This window comes from Aspergillus neoniger (assembly GCF_003184625.1).
Source record: "Aspergillus neoniger CBS 115656 unplaced genomic scaffold BO87scaffold_20, whole genome shotgun sequence".
Lineage (NCBI taxonomy): Eukaryota > Fungi > Ascomycota > Eurotiomycetes > Eurotiales > Aspergillaceae > Aspergillus > Aspergillus neoniger.
This window is the reverse complement of record NW_020291148.1, coordinates 51807-67415: the sequence shown is the minus strand read 5'-3', so window position 1 is coordinate 67415 and position 15609 is coordinate 51807. Positions and strand designations below refer to the sequence as shown.

At 49.8% G+C, this 15609-nt stretch overlaps 9 protein-coding genes across 9 annotated transcripts; 4 read left to right on the top strand and 5 right to left on the bottom strand.

Annotated features, from left to right (window-relative positions):
- Positions 1 to 558: 558 nt before the first annotated feature.
- BO87DRAFT_84133 (uncharacterized protein) lies at positions 559 to 1076 on the bottom strand. Its single transcript, XM_025629614.1, has one exon. It carries the CDS (start codon positions 930 to 932, stop codon positions 666 to 668), a length of 267 nt encoding a protein of 88 aa, XP_025478684.1. The 5' UTR covers positions 933 to 1076; the 3' UTR covers positions 559 to 665.
- A 1336-nt stretch (positions 1077 to 2412) lies between these two features.
- Positions 2413 to 3756, top strand: BO87DRAFT_84110 (MYB DNA-binding domain protein). Its single transcript, XM_025629613.1, has 2 exons — positions 2413 to 3094; positions 3162 to 3756. The coding sequence occupies exons 1-2, from the start codon at positions 2616 to 2618 to the stop codon at positions 3562 to 3564; spliced, it is 882 nt and encodes a 293-aa protein (XP_025478683.1). The 5' UTR covers positions 2413 to 2615; the 3' UTR covers positions 3565 to 3756.
- Positions 3625 to 5136, bottom strand: BO87DRAFT_84095 (tRNA (carboxymethyluridine(34)-5-O)-methyltransferase). Its single transcript, XM_025629612.1, has 3 exons — positions 4774 to 5136; positions 4563 to 4687; positions 3625 to 4369 (listed from the first exon to the last, which is right to left on the bottom strand). Exons 1-3 carry the CDS (start codon positions 4897 to 4899, stop codon positions 3877 to 3879), a joined length of 744 nt encoding a protein of 247 aa, XP_025478682.1. The 5' UTR covers positions 4900 to 5136; the 3' UTR covers positions 3625 to 3876.
- A 184-nt stretch (positions 5137 to 5320) lies between these two features.
- On the top strand, positions 5321 to 5628 carry BO87DRAFT_416664 (uncharacterized protein; the record flags this gene model as incomplete). Its single annotated transcript, XM_025626766.1, has 1 exon — positions 5321 to 5628. A coding segment is annotated over one exon (207 nt), but the record flags the coding sequence as incomplete, so codon positions are not given.
- A 197-nt stretch (positions 5629 to 5825) lies between these two features.
- On the top strand, positions 5826 to 6998 carry BO87DRAFT_397760 (TBCB family protein; the record flags this gene model as incomplete). Its single annotated transcript, XM_025625333.1, has 3 exons — positions 5826 to 6095; positions 6322 to 6541; positions 6586 to 6998. 3 exons carry the CDS (start codon positions 5826 to 5828, stop codon positions 6996 to 6998), a joined length of 903 nt encoding a protein of 300 aa, XP_025478680.1.
- Positions 6999 to 7003: 5 nt separating this feature from the next.
- On the bottom strand, positions 7004 to 9781 carry BO87DRAFT_377367 (Cupin domain protein). The gene is made up of 5 exons (XM_025623533.1): positions 9525 to 9781; positions 9239 to 9399; positions 7964 to 9178; positions 7662 to 7910; positions 7004 to 7577 (listed from the first exon to the last, which is right to left on the bottom strand). Exons 1-5 carry the CDS (start codon positions 9587 to 9589, stop codon positions 7363 to 7365), a joined length of 1905 nt encoding a protein of 634 aa, XP_025478679.1. The 5' UTR covers positions 9590 to 9781; the 3' UTR covers positions 7004 to 7362.
- A 126-nt stretch (positions 9782 to 9907) lies between these two features.
- On the top strand, positions 9908 to 11137 carry BO87DRAFT_377366 (ribonuclease H2 catalytic subunit RNH201). Its single transcript, XM_025623532.1, has one exon. It carries the CDS (start codon positions 9991 to 9993, stop codon positions 11050 to 11052), a length of 1062 nt encoding a protein of 353 aa, XP_025478678.1. The 5' UTR covers positions 9908 to 9990; the 3' UTR covers positions 11053 to 11137.
- BO87DRAFT_377365 (peroxisomal membrane protein PEX16) lies at positions 11138 to 12728 on the bottom strand. Its single transcript, XM_025623531.1, has 3 exons — positions 12495 to 12728; positions 11579 to 12416; positions 11138 to 11511 (listed from the first exon to the last, which is right to left on the bottom strand). The coding sequence occupies exons 2-3, from the start codon at positions 12244 to 12246 to the stop codon at positions 11388 to 11390; spliced, it is 792 nt and encodes a 263-aa protein (XP_025478677.1). The 5' UTR covers positions 12247 to 12416; positions 12495 to 12728; the 3' UTR covers positions 11138 to 11387.
- A 337-nt stretch (positions 12729 to 13065) lies between these two features.
- On the bottom strand, positions 13066 to 15337 carry BO87DRAFT_377363 (SAE2-domain-containing protein). The gene has a single exon (XM_025623530.1). The coding sequence runs from the start codon at positions 15297 to 15299 to the stop codon at positions 13164 to 13166; it is 2136 nt and encodes a 711-aa protein (XP_025478676.1). The 5' UTR covers positions 15300 to 15337; the 3' UTR covers positions 13066 to 13163.
- Positions 15338 to 15609: the final 272 nt, after the last annotated feature.

The window sequence follows — 15609 nt, the reverse complement described above, 5'->3', positions numbered from 1 at the left end:
CCGTTTTCGCCCTCTGGTTGGAGCTTCTAAGACCATTCCACTTCCCGGCTTAGGGCGGTGGTCTTCTCCACAGGGAGGAACCATGCTCCTCAACTGTCTAATGAGATTGTTTCCTCCTAATTTCTGTTCAAGACAAGTACCCTAACTAACCTTCGGGTCCTATACCGGGGTTCCCGGTTGTTCAAGGCCAAGTGAAAAACAACTCCCCACCACCTACCCACTATTATTACCCACCTGTGGCTTAGACATTTGCTGCTCACTGCCCTTTCCTTCTCTAGCAATACCAATGCTGCCCCTCCTGAGGGTTACCGAACAGTGTGCTATGCATATACTCCGTACGCAACTTCCTCTTCCCTCCCACACCCACATAAAGCACCTAAAAAGCACCCCAAATGGACCAACCAAGTTCGAGTTAGGATCAGTAGGAAAGTTCGAAGATATTGCGGTCTAAATTAAGATGCAGCACAAGACATTTTCGATTGTTCTGCCTTCATGCGTATGCCAGGAAGTATTCCATCCTACAACTCACAAAAACACTTTACGGGTATAAAAAAACACAGACAAGACATTTATGTACCAATACTACTATCTATACTTCGAAAGGACCAACCTACCTACACCCGGAGTGAACAGGTTAACGCACCTGAATAGAGCATCGTCGTGTGTTAATATCGACTGTTTGTCTCCATCCTGTTCACAGCATTAATATCACTCTTATTATCCATTTCTATTTGTATTTTTTTTTTCTCTATCAGTACGTTTATGGTCATGACGACGATGATGTTGACGATTATCATCATGGCCGACCTAAAAGGGACTCGCGTCCCAGCTTGAGCTTTTCTTGGGTAAGTTCGGAGCAGACAGTCAACAAGTCTTGGTAGGAGGTGGGCAGGTACCTTAGGTAAGGCTAGGACGGAGTTGATTGCATCCATCCTGTTTCGCCAGCCAACTCACCAACCAACCAACCGAGTCATTAACATGACCGAGGCTGGGCTCGAACGTTCTTCCGGAGAGGTTTGACCGCCAGTAAGGCCCTTCCCGTCAAGTATAGTACCCGGGTGTGGAACCGTTTTGATAATCATCGCCGCGTTGATAATAATATTTTATTATTATTTTGGTTAAGCCCAGTACCGTTTTGATTCTTGCTCTGAATGGGGAGGAGGGGGTGGGATTATTGTTGAGGGAAAGATGAATCTCATCATTTCATTATCATGATGATGATCAGTGTTGATTTATTTTATTGTATTTTTCTTCTTCCTTTTCCCTTCTTTTCCTTATTCCCTCCTTATTCACTTTGTTATGCGCCCACAGACAGTACTCAAGCCAATGTACCAGATAGATAAATAGATTACTTTTAGATCTCACTAATGGAAGCACCGCAGTATCTGATACTCTTCCGTTGTGACTTGACGGCTGGGCGTGGACCTTAACCCTTTCTGTCTGACTTACAATTGGACTAAAAGGCAGTGAGTGAGGAGGAGAGGAGGAGAGGAGGAGGGGAGGACTAACGGCTTTCCCTCGAAGGGCAAATGAGATTGAGACAGAACAGGAAAACGGAATAGGATAGGAAGAAGGGGAGGGGGAAGGATAAAGAAAAAAAGAATAAAAAAAAAAAATAAATAATCAAAAAATAATAACGACCGCTAACTAATGATCTCTAGTAATAATGTTTATTTATTAAACGGTTTCTCGAACCCACTGGCCCTGGCCTCGCCTCTTCGTTAGCTTCCTTTTCCCTCCCCATAGCAGCAATATTACTGCTGAGCTTCTTATTTGCTGCGCCAACCAGCTGTCAACGGTCCCCGATGATCTCTCTTCTTATGCATCTCCAGACGTTTCATCTGTCTTGTCTGGCCCTTTCTCCCTTTCCCTGACTCTCTTTTCCTTCCCGTCTTCTACTTCTTTACCTCTTCTTCTTCTTCTTCCATTTACCCTCGTTGACTATCCCACTCTGTTTGACTCTTGCTTATACTTAACTGGTGCCCACTGCTACCTCTAGTACATTCTTCAGCCCCAGAAGTATTCTTCACTGTTCACACACTACTATATTTTGATCCCTACTATATCTCGCTCGATTCCAGCTTGACGCCATCGCCTCGACACCTATCGGACATATCAACTTTCTCTCCGACCTGAAGGCCCCGTCATTATATATGACAGTCGCCAGACGAATACTCTTGTCTGCATTATCGCTTTGCTTTCCATCCATTTCCTCCTCGCACACCCACTCTAACAGTCTCGGAGTTTAACTGGCGGCCTCTCTTACTTTACCCTATCGACACTGCCGCAGTGCCACCAATACACTCGCCACTAACTAGTGGAGTTTTTTTTCCCGGAAAACAGAAGAAGATCCAACAGGGTACTAATTCATCTCACTGGTTGGGACGTCTTTGGTAACCCAGGTTATCTCTCTTTCCTATTTTCGGTTGATATATTCTTGATCTCTTTCATCTTCTCGTTATCCTACAACTTCTTCCCCCCCCCAGTTCGTTTCACCTCTGCATCTAGTCTGGTTGGGCTTCTGAGCTATCATTTTCTATTCATCTTGGCATATGGTGCTCTTTGCTATACATATCTTTACTTGAGAAAGGAATTTTCCGCTGCGAACCGCGCATATGATTGCGTTACAAAATCACGCTATCCTGCCTCCTCCCGCCAAAGTGGATATCTCACTGCTGCTGAAGCCTCAGGATGAAGAGGAAGCCGCCTCGGTGACTACAGCGCCTAGCTACCCACCCAGCGCAATCCCACCACCCTCGGTGGCACCGACGTTGCCAGTGGCTGCCCCAGCGTCGTTGTCCTCGGTCCCTCCAGTGCCCCAGCTTACGTCCAAGATCCCGGCTACGGTGCCTGCCAAGCGCCTTCAACCTGCCCACACAGCAGAGTCGCCGGCTAAAAAGCAATCCAAGTGGTCCCCGGAGGAAGATGCCCTGATCATTGAGCTACGAGGGAGTGGCATGAAATGGGAGGATATTAGCAAACGGCTTCCTGGCCGAAGTGCCATCAGTTGCCGTCTACACTATCAGAATTATTTGGAACGCAGAAGTGAGTGGGATGAGGACAAGAAGAACAAACTTGCGAGGTTATATGAAAGGTATGTTCTATGCGACAGCGAGGCGGTGCCTCGAGATTAATCAGACGGTTGTTAATTGTCATTGCAGATTCAAGGCAGAGATGTGGTCAAAGGTAGCAGAGGAGATGGCCATTCCGTGGAGGGCTGCAGAAGCCATGCACTGGCAACTGGGAGAACAGGAAATGGCGCGTCGAGCGGGAGTAGTCCCATTCTCATTATCAAGTACCGCCATAGATCCACCAGCGCCCCGAACTCGCAGAGCCAGCACATCTCTAGCTCGACCGAGAAAAGGATCGACATCTCGTCCAATCCCTCCTCCGCCGCAACTTCCTTCGGTGGAAGAACTTACCGCTGGAGTTCCTGCATTTGCACCGCACCCAACTTTTCCGGCTCCTCGCGAACCCTATAGATTGGGGCGACCCTTGGACCTGGGTGGTCACAGTGGTCATTTGGGACCCAACCTCGGTCTGCCCCCTCGAACCCTCCCGTAGAGGGTATGAAGAAAACGATGTCTATGCCTGTGTGTTTTGCGTTATTACGAATTGCATAGCGCTGGTTGGAGGTATATCTTCTTCACTCATGGGAGGGCTTGTCATATAAGAGCTCTTCCGAGTGCGTGTGTGCGCTTTTTTCATTATCCTCATCTGGCTTTGATCTTGCTACACATGAAAAGGCACCTTCGAGAGGAGGCCTCAATTTGACGAGTCCAATGCTCGTATCGTCATTTCTGTCGTGAGTGCTATGCAGATGTGGGAGACGGGCTTCGAGGCTGGATCTCGATGATCCCACTGCATTCATGTATCTCATGGTGATCCTGGGTTTGTCCGTGTTGCGATCGCCCACCAATTGTCTTTCTCATATCCTGATTCCAGGACATGGCCTCCCGCCTTGTTGATATCCTGCTCGAGTTCCGACTCCTTGTAAAGGTGGTAATACCGATGGAACACCGTGGGCTCGTTGGAAGGAGCGTCCGCAGAAGGGGTTCCCTTCATGACCCAGGGAACCATTATATCTTGCGGATCACCTTTGTCCCAACCTCTACGGCTGCTTTTCTGTTCCAGGGCCCAAGCATAGATCAGCGCTCTCCCACCCGGAGAATCTTCGGTAGCAGGTTTCAGCGTACGCAGGATCTCGCGAATAGCTTGGACCCTTCGTTCAGGAGTGGACAGGTGGTGGACGACAGCAATCGAGATGGCGAAGTCGAAAAAGGAATCGGGATGTGGGAGGTGGAGAATATCGGCTATGATGGTTGAATGTGGCTGATGCTTCTGTGCAATTTGGGCCAAATTCGCGGATCTGACATGGAATGATCAGCTTTTGAATACAATGGGAGGTAAATGCCTGCGTACAACAGGCTCTATTTGGGACAGGAATGACATGATAATACCCATATACGAAGTACGGTAGATAGAAAGAAAGAAACAAAACTGAAATTGAAATCCAATATTCCAAGACGAGACGAGATATTCTGCAAGGGAAAGAAACATACCTATCCGAAGCAACAATAAAGACCTCGCGATTCACGGCCAGATACTTGCCATTGCCACATCCCACATCCAAACCAACGGAACCGGGCTCTAAACCTCTGAGAAATTGTTCCACAATGGGCCAAGGCTGTCGAAGGGTTAACACAGAATCCCGAGATTGCAATTGGAATATCGAGGAGGGGTTGAGTTCGGCAGGAAAAGAAGCGGTAGTACCTTATAACGAGTGGAGGAAAAATGACTGGCAATTTGTTGGTACACTTCATGGACATTCTGCTCTTCATACGATTCCTGATCAGCCGAGGGAATGTTTGCCAGGGCTGGAACATTCGGGGCAGCCATCCTTTTTGTTGGTGGTTTTCCCTCTTGGTTTCCCACACTGAATGAACACTGATTCTGCAGATACCCCTCCCACGATAGAAATTAAATTTGTTGTTTCTACGAGAGTTTGGGGATCGTTCTCTAGAGATTATTGCACCCCGCTGTAGGCTTGAAAGCAACCCAGATCTCTGAAATGCAGTGCGATGTAGAGGTTGATTGAATGATTGGAGCTGAAAACGTGCAAAGAAACGAAACAAATTTGGATGTTTGGAGGAGGGGCCGAATTTCTCCTTCTACACACAAGACGTCATCTCGCACTGTGTATGCTGTATGGTATCGGTAATACTATCTAAGAGCTCCCTGTATGTAATATTAATCATCAAGTTAGTTACCGTACACCACGTGCTCATTGGCGGTTTGGCATCAAAGGAAGCAAACATCCCCACGATTTATCAGGAACATTAAGACTAGTAGCAGCAATTCCTTTGCTTGTCAATTCTTCTCGGCGTTGATATCACCAGCCACTGCTCCGAGCTTAATTCTAGCTTTTCTCCATCTGGGAAGGCATCTTGATCTGGTCAGTATCATAATCCCCCCTTTCAGACCTTGTAAGCTATTCAAGACTGCAATTCTGTACATTCTCCTATAGTGGAATCCCCTCGCGGGGCAGCTTGATTTATATGAATGATGAATAGCCTGACCCTAAATATTACTTGCAATTCCACTGAGAATTCAAGTCTGTTCATGTTATTTTCTTTCGTCTTCTGCAGATTCCCCTTGGCGCTACTCTATCTAATTCGTGAACATAGAAAGAACTAAGCCCCTCCCTGCTGGACTGCAAACACGGACAGACACAACGCTGTAGATCGTTGAGCTTCAGAAGCAGTTCAGCTTCCACAATCTTTCTATCTCAAGCACTCTGAAGAGCTTCAGGCTGCTCCAAAACCATGGCTTTTCAACCTACTCCGGCGGACATTTCTGTCGCCATTACCACGCCCATGGCAAGTTCCAGTGCCGAGCCACGCTTGCTAACAGAGCGTCGTATCACTCCCACTTGGAGTGTCTCGCAGCTTAAGGGCAAGCTGGAGACTATGACAGGCGTACCTCCCGGTAGCCAGCGGCTGCTTCTCAAGTCCCCCGGTCGTCCTGACCAATGGGTTGAAGGCGACGACTCCATCATTGGGGACTGGGGGTTGATGAAGGGTTGTGAGATTGAGGTAGGTCTTGTTCTTCTGTTCATCTCAATTTTTGGAATCCTCGACGTTCTCCAGTCTCTGGGATAGTAGATCCTGGTCAATGATCGGTTTCGATTTATTACCCGCTCAACGAATCCATGTGTTGCTTCATTGAAGCCCTTGGTTTTCCTTTCATTCATCTTGGAAACACGTCTCAAGCAGGAAATTACCAACTATATCATGAGCATATACTCATGTCTCAACCTAGGTTCACGACACTCGTCCTCAAGCAGCCCGGCCAAATTTCACCGACCTATCATCCGTCGAGAAATACGTCCTTCCTACATCCACCTACGAATCACTCTCGAACTCTGTTCTAGCATGGAAGAAGAACCAAAAACTTGGCCGGTTCGATCCGAACGCTCTAACCCCGGAAGACTCGATCCGTCAGCAATCACAGAGAGATGCTGCTGAGATTCAACAGAGAGGTGAGTAACCAGATGTCCTTGAGCTTGTTACCCTGATCGGGGAGTTAGCTTCGCGAACTTTCCACTCGAAAAGGACCAGTCCTGGGGCATGAAGCAGAAGAATTCTGATGGTTTTACTTATCTAGGCATTGCTGTTGATAAACGTGCTATCGTCTTGCCCTCGTCCCCGCCTCATATCCGACGGGGAACGATTCGATTTGTTGGTCCAGTGCCTACGATCCCTTTCCCGGGCGTGGACCCTAAGAAGGTGCAGTTAGATCCCGAGGCTCTCCCTCTCTGGGTGGGCATTGAGCTTGATGAGCCGTTGGGGAAGAACGATGGCAGCGTAGGCGGCCAAAGGTTCTTTACCTGCCCGAATAAGACTGGTGTTTTCGTGAAGCCTGAGAAAGTCGAGGTAGGAGACTTCCCGCCGTTGGACTTGGATGACTTGGATGATGAATTAATGGAGGAAATTTGATACGTTTCTTCCAAAGCGTCAAGTATGAACACACGGATTAACACAAAGATAAAGCAAAGCCTGCTACAATGTACTCCTAATCTCCCTCAAGTTACTCCGATAAATCTACAGCTCATGTCCCCTTGTTCATTGATAACCCACTGTCTGCAAAATAAAAGGGGAGAAGAGAAGGAAAGAACACAGGAGAAGAAAAGAATGGGGGACGAAGCCTTGAGGACGTGAGCAGACTTCCATCCCAACAATTTCACGTAACTAGCGCTAATCCAGAGGTCAAAGCCCAGTGCTGGGCAGGATATAGGTGGTGGGTGTTTCAAGATGATAGGAGACGTATAGAGCGAACTCGGACACAACGTTTCATACGAGATCACGTTGCCTTACGTCCGCCTGCTTTCTGTTTGCCCTTCGGTCGACCTTTTACGCCGGTCGGACGGCCAGTCGGTGTACTTGAATCGCCGTCCATGGCTCCGGGTTTGGTTGCCGATCCGGGAGCAGAGTCGTCGTTCTCCACCGGGACGCAGCCTTGTGTGAAGAACAGCCGGGCATCCTTATTCTGCGTATTGGCAAAACTGTAATAGTTGCCTGCAAACTCGATTAGGATCTCCATCGGTACGGGGCCAAGTCTCCCATATTGTCAAGGAAAGTTGTAATACGGAGCTCACTCACCTCTTGGTACCTGGAAGACACATCCTTTGCCGGCACTGAATCGTACACCGGAGATGTCTACTTGCACCCGACCCTGGCAGATGTAGAAAACCATGTGCATCTTCTTAGAATTCTTGGGCTTCTTAACCCCTCCAGGCGGCAGTTCCACAATCCCAGAGCCCAAGAAAGGCGAACTGAGAAGTTTGGCAAACCGCCACGAGGAGTCCTTGACACTCCTTGTCTCCATTCCAGCAGGGGCGTACGCAAGGTCTACGAGCGACTACGTTAGTATACGGCAACCATAGTTAAAGGAGAGTACATACCAACGATCTCCTCTTCTTCACCAACCGCCTGGGCTTCCTCGTCCCACCTCCTGATATAGCCATGCAAAATCCCGCTTTCCTTCTCCCAGGGATCAACATATCCGTCTTCTTCATCCGAGGAATCGTCGTTTTTACCCTTCCTTGATTTAGATTTCTTATTGGGGCGGCGCTTGTTCGATTTCTGTTTCTCTGGTTCGAGTTCTTCCGTGCGAATGATCTCCTTGATGGTCGATAGCGGATACCGTTGGCCCTCCACAGCTTCACCATCGCCATAGACGCATCGTTCATTTCGCCAGTATGCAAGAGGTCTGACAGAAACACGCCCGGATCGTGTATGGGTGGCAGCGCCTTCGGAAGGAACTTCGCGCTTCAGGATATAGAGACTCCGACCCTTCAATGGCCCTGTGCGGTTGACATAGTTCTCCACCACCTTGTCCAGCTCTGCATTGCCTGAAGGACTTGGGTTTTTATCAGCTTTGTCCGATACCCTAGGCTTTTTCGACGGCCGTTCTTTCTCCACTTCATCGCTAGACTTGCGTTGCGTTCGCGGCGGCCTCCCAGGACGTTTGCGTTTTGGTGCCGGCTGTTCTTCCTCATTCTCCTCAATCTCCTGCGCCTGCGCAGCCGTGGATGCCCCGGCCCTTGCACCTTTCACACCTCTAACAACCCTTGGAACAGGTTTGGCCTGTCCTCTCTTGCTGCGGGATTCGGAGACGGTTACCGGTGAGTCCAGGTCGGCGCCAGTGTCATCTTGTTCATCTGCATGGTCGTCCGTCGAGGCATCATCGCCTGCATTGAAGCTGTCCATAAAGTCATCGTGTGTCTGTGCAAATGAATGCCCGTTCTCGTCTCTGTTTAGCTGATTCTCGGTATCGCTATCGGAAAAGCCGGAGTCCATAGGCTCCTCTGTTGGTTCATCATTAAGTTTGTTGTTCCGTGCACCATTGACTTGGTTTAGAACCGGTGGCGCATTTATGGAACGACTAGTAAGTGGAGATACATCTCGTCGTGATTCCCCCCTGGCACTCCCCAGGCCTTTACCGTCTGAGGGACTGGAAGACGGTTGTTCGCGTTGCGGGCTTTGGGAGGATCGCAAGCCGGGAGTCCTCCGAGGTGAGCCAGTCAGCCCGGTCTTCATGGGAGAGCGCGCAACAGGAGGCGGGAAGTAAGAGCTCCGTCTGCTCTTTAGGAAATCGGTGGGGTTCGGACCATTGCCTGCCAAATAGTCATCATCGTTAGTATTCAGCTACAATAATGACGAGCTGTGAAACGCACCTTCGTCGATAGACATGCCATCCGAGCCGGTAGAATCCTCAGCTCGGTCACTGAAGCCATTCTCTTTTACGGGCGACGTCTCGGGCGAAGAGAATATCCCATCAACTTCTTCCATTCCATATTCATCACGTTTCCCTTCCTTCAACATTAACCCCGTGCGCCTGTGACAGTCACCTGCATCAGCCTCCCGAAATTCTAATAGGTGGAAGCGACTTGAACGGGAGCAGGGGATAGAACAAATACTGAACAGGGGTGATCAATGAGAACTGGCATCGATGATACCGACCTTCCAGCTTTGCCAACATTGGCATAATCGAACTCGCGAGCCTTCGCAGGGCCCCGGGGAGCCATTGTTCCGGAGATTCGGGAGCTGTATGCGGCAGCTTTGAGAGAGGCAACGAGAGGGGTTCAGTGGTGGTGAGACGCGTACGGACCGGGCAGGATGCGCGGGAAACCTGCCGTGTAAAACGTAAAGTAGGCGACTGTAGGAGATCACAGTAGTTGCGATTTAGCGGAGAGGGGAAAGAAAATCCCAGGTCTTGGGGATGGCGAATGAATGCTGCGGAGGGGAGTTGGAATCCGTGAGGGCGGCGAACAAACACGCGCGGAAGCGCCGCTAGTCCGGAACCGTTTGGGACGCGTCCAGCTTTCACTTTCAACAATTCATCTCAGTTGCACTCCCCGACTACACCTTTCTTTACCTTTCGCTCGCTTATCGTGATCGCAAAGTCCCGCCTGGAACCAACACAATCATGGGCGATTCAGCAGACAACTCCACTGGCCCTCCCCCCGGGGAGTCTCCCGTTACTGCAACAGGCCTCTTCATCCCTCCAAGTATAGATCACTCTCGGCTCTTCGCCGGGGAGTCCTATGCTTACTATTCACCTTGTCCTTCTGTCATTGCAACCCCCAAAGGCACTGAAACTGCTACGAGCTCTTCACCAAATCACCTTGTCTTGGGCGTAGACGAGGCCGGACGCGGTCCAGTTCTAGGCCCCATGGTCTACAGCGCTTTCTACTTGCCCCAAGATCTGCACCATTCCCTCTTGACTCGTGATTACAGCTTCAACGACAGCAAAGTTCTTACGCCCGGCGTGCGCGCTAATCTCATGAAGCTACTATGCACCCCGGGAAATCCCTTACACGAATCCTGCGGATGGGCCGTGAAGCTACTATCAGCGCGTGACATCTCGTCCGGTATGATGCGGCCTGGAGCGGGAGCTTATAACCTGAATGCGCAGGCAATGGATGCTACAATTGAACTCATCCGTGGGATCATTGAGGATCGCAACATGGATGTTCGAGAGGTCTACATCGATACGATTGGAAACCCCGCAACCTACCAACAGAAACTCGAAAAGATATTCCCATCACTCAGAATCACCGTGGCGAAGAAGGCCGACTCGTTATATCCGTGCGTGAGTGCTGCAAGTGTTGCTGCCAAAGTCACCAGAGACGTCGCATTGGATCTCTGTCATCAGGCTATATATGAAGACGTCCATGCGGAAGATGCATCGGAGGCGGTGGTGCCACAGAGTTGGGGAAGCGGCTATCCCTCTGATTCAAAGTGTGCCAATTGGTTGAAGAAAAACATGGATCCGATCTTCGGATGGGGCAACGAATGCCGATTCAGTTGGGGCACCGCAAAAGAGTTGCTCGAATTGAAGGGAAGGCCAAAGGTCGACTGGCCTGGAGAAGAAGAAGAAAATACGCAGCTCAGGGACTTCCTCTTATCTTCAACCAGTAACACTACTAAAGCTCAGCACGAGCTGCTGGAATGGTACGGGTCAAGGTCCACTGAGGTCCTCTCTTAGCCAAACATGAGTTTATCCTATATCATACGCAGATGCGGAGGTGACGATAATAATGACCAAATGATACCCACTTTCTTTTTGCAACGTGATTGCTCTTAGGTTCTATGGAAGCATATGAAATTGTTGTCATCTTGCACTTATATGGGCAAGTTGAAGCGAAAACAGAATATAGCGGTTTAACATATTAAGAGGGGATAGCTTGGGGATGGTAAGCCATCGGGTATCTAAGTTAAGTACGAGAAGACGGCTGTGTGAGGCACAGGAGGCTCCCGAGGTAAAGCAAAATGCTGGCAAAAATGGCAGAAACATCTGACGCTGGCAGAACACAGCGAACTTCACAGTGTTGTAGTCGCAAAGTAGTAGTTGTCCCAAAGATACTCGTAATCGTCAATGACGCTGCCTACCAAATCAAGCAGAGGTTTGCCCCTCATCTTGCCGGTCAGGCCTTTCAACCAGGATCTGTGTAAAAGTCAGTACAATACTCTATCTCCTTGTCGGTAGTGTGGGAAAGGCGGGAGTGCCGTACTTGGTAATGTTTTCATAGAAGGCCCCACGCATAAACCACCAACCCATCGCCCAACCTCTCTTCTTCAGTTCCTCCCGCTCCAGCCCGGTCAATCCCCGAAGGCCGCCTGCAACTCTTTCGCGAAGATCAGCTTTGGCTAGTTGTCGACAGCCATACTCCATGCCGAACCCGATAAGCCAGGGTTTCCAACTCCGCCTGTCTTTGCAGTATCGTTGCAGCATAAGCGCATAGACTACTGGTCGGAGGATGTATAGAATCTCAGCGAATTGGCCCTGGCCAGTGACTCGGTGCAACAGCGTCTTCGGTGGCTTGATATCGTCGGCCGTAAGAACTTTAGATATCAAGTAGTTCGAAAGGTCGTCCACATTAGGCAAAGAAGGAAGCGACAGGCCAGTGCGAGGCATAGTCCAGCACAAATCCGACGACTTTTCGCTAACAGGTGTCTGCATGCCATTCCAGTCGCTATTGTCCTCCTCTTCTGGCGATCTGGGATCTACTTCCCGTTCAGGAAGTGGGGGACTGACTAATGGTCTAGAGTTGGTGAGACGAAGGAGCAACAGGCGACAGATGGCCTTAGCGGCTTCGATTAGGACGATGACACGCCAGCGCACCTTCTCGCCACGACGCCGAGCCGCCATCTCCCACAGCAGTTCCGTATACTGAATCATCTGTAGTGCGATGGCGATCCTCTGATACAGTGAAGAGTGGGAGGTCCAATACTTCGTGTAGCGCGCATGAGGTGATGGTGTAGGCCGCGGGATCGTTGAAGGTAACCTAGAAATGACTCGCGAAACCAAAGAGTCATGGTAGAGCGACAGAAGCTGTACCCCTGAATGCACTTTTTCGCAAAAGTCAGTATTAAATGAACGGCTTCTTCGTCTGAGAGTGAAACATTAGGAACGCTTGAATAACGTACCGCACTCTGAGCTTATCTCCGAATCTCGGTATCGTCCTACACATGGTCTTCAGCTTTCCATTTCCTCGGCCAAGTTCCTGTACCTCAAGCTTCATGCACTAACCTGGGATGATGTATGTTAGAGACCTCAACGCGGACTCCACTTGGCCCACAGAGCTAGCATTCTTCGTCACGAACTCCTCGTACAGTGGAAGCCATTTGGAAGGTTGCAACAGTGCAGCAGGTATCGGGTTTTGGGCGCGCCATGATGATTCCATATTCAGGGCAAAACCATGAAAAATATAGGGTGAGCTTGATGTCTTTGATATCAAGAAGTGCCTTGAAATAATATGAGTGGAGGCCCCCCCAAGCGTACCCAGTCGTGTCAGCTGGGCTGGAAGAACGACTTTATCTACGGCGTGAGCTAGTTCCGGGTGGGTAGGGAGAGGTAGGCCGAGGTAGGCACCAGGGAAGCGGCTAAGGCACGTGTCGCGAGCTTGCCAAGAAATGCGATATTACAATAATACAGTGATCATATTAGAAAGCAACTTGGACAAACAAGCGATAATGCTTGGGTTGTATTGGAAGCCCCGATAGAAAAACATTGGCATCTATCTACTGCCTAGGTAGCTTTTGTGGAAGCTCTCCTGTAAACCCAAGCGCAGCCCTTAAAAGCCCAGTGTACTGTGTTCACTCATCTGCAAACTTCCAGAGGCCACCGGGACGCATTGCCTCTCGATATCGGTCTCGCACCTTCTCCCTTTCAATCTCCCTTGCCTCCTCATGATCACGCTGCAATTCCTGTGTATCAGGCATATCTGTGCGCCAGTATCCCGGTGGCGATCCCGATCGCTGGTGGTGATGCCTATGCTTCCCAAACCGATTGGCAATGAGCCTGGCGTTCGCCTCTTGCAGAAGGCTCTTTCGATCCTCCGTGCTTAGTTTATCTAGTATATGTGCTTCCTCTCCCAAATAGTCCTCCAAAATCTTCCGCTCTTCCTGTTCTCTGTCCTTATTAGAGGTTGCGTTCGTCGGAAGACCGCCCAGGCGTGCCATGGCATGGAACTTGTCTCCGCAGCAGCTGGGGCGCATACAACCCTTTGCACACTTGCGCTCGTCTGTGGTGCGGATGACGCTGCTAAACGCAAAATTTACCCCTTGGTTATAGTTTGGATTAATCCTGAAATGGGTGAGTTCGAGATAATGCAGCGGCAAAGTTCTATATGGTATACGCGTGGCATTCTCCTTTACCCGTTGTGCTTCGCTTCCCGAAGACGAGGTGGCCTGAGTGAACCCATGTTGAATATCAAGCTTCGAACCCCCCTGCATGATTTCTGGTTCAGCATTTGTCTGTCCTCCCCTGCTATTATTAGATGTTTGTGACAAAGTTCGTCCAACAGAAGGAGAGCGCTGCCCTGTGCGGCCCCTTGTGAATTTTTCATTCATATTCTTGGGTTGGAGCTGTTGTTTAACAGGCACCGGTCCTTCAAGAAGTCCTTCCAGTCTCTGTACGGCAAATTGGCCTTCCTTTCCTGGGCCTGGATGTGGCGACCTAGCTTCAATTGCCGACGTGTTAAATCGGTTTGGTGTAGCGACGTTCACGTCATTCTCTTCGCCATCCTCAGCCATCGCCGAGATGGGGTATTTGAGTCTCGGTTTTGATCCCTTCGCGGCTGCTGTGCCTAACCGTTGGTCATATCTATGGATGCTTGTGTTGCCATTGACCGATTGCAGTACCGTGGGTCGTCTCGAGAATGATTGAGATGTTGCTGGGGGCAGGCCTTTGCGTCTGGCTTCAATCGCTGGTGAAGCCGCTCGCTCGGAGCCAATTTCCTTATACTTCTTCCTCTTAGTTGGCGTTTCAACCAAGACACCAACCTCGTCCAGGTCCTGGGTCTCAATAGCCTCGCAACTAGACAATGGCCCCCCCAAAGGGCTAGATGACAAGCCCTCGTCTTTGATAGAGATAGGTTGGCTTGAACCACTGTTACCATGATTAGGGGCATTATCGTGAAGTGTTGGGCATATTTGATGAGGCGGTTGTGATGCTGAACGTTTCCGTTTGATAGTTGCGGCCGGAGCAGTTGCACTCTGAGCTGCAGCTGGCTCCCTTGGCACGTCGGCATTCGAAGATTCATCATAAGCACCTAGTCCTAAAGTATGCATAATAGGGGCGGAAGCTCCTCGCAAAACTGGATGCATGGCCGATTTCGAAGAGTTTATTGGTATAGATGTTGATAAGTTAGTGAATAAGCGTGAATGTTCTTCACAGCTGTTTCTCTTAGCCCGCTGAAAATCAACTGCTTCTCCATCGAGCACCAATGTGAAATTGTCGCGGTCGAGGCTCTTTCTCCAGTGCATTAATTTCTTTTTGTGACGTTTGACTTGTCTTCGAAGTTCGCCAGAGGCTCTCATAAGCGTCTGAGCTTCTGTGTAAAGCGCGGCATACAAGTCCCTCACAGCCATTATCTCAGTAGAGTTGAAGCTCTCGGAGTCCCTGCGGTTGGCACATATACGATCTATAGCACGATGCGGCGCGTACGTTGCTTCCAGTTCGAGGAACTTCTGAGCAGTAACTTGGTCTTCAGTGGACCCAACATCCCCGAGACGCAGCTCATCCCGTAGAAGAGTAACCTCATCCTTTAAGGCTGTCAATTCTGCATCCGCTCTTTTCCGTGCTTCATCTGCAATTTTAAACCTCTCCTCGGCCGCCTGCACCTTCGCGTCTCGGAGAGCAAGTTCTTGTTGAAGGGTCTTGTGGACATCTTTGAAACAATCGCCAAAGGCTTGAGTAACAGAGATTTGGAACTGTTCAAGAGCCTCCATTGATTAAAACCTATGCTACATACAGGAGAGGTCTCCCGGATGTACGTAGTCGGCTATGACACGCGACTTTGACGCGCAAAGATAGATACCCGCAGTAATACCAGTAGTTTCCTGATTGTATGAAGTGCAGAGGACCGCTCTATTACCTCGGCACGTACCGTATCGTTCGAGACATCGGTCCGCCATCCATACCGTATCAACCACCCTCCGATAAGCCTCCGCCCTGACATTATTAGGCGGACGGGCGGAATAGGAAGTGGTACCTCCGCCTCAAGAGGGCGTTCATCCAGCAAGCACTGACTTGTGCAGT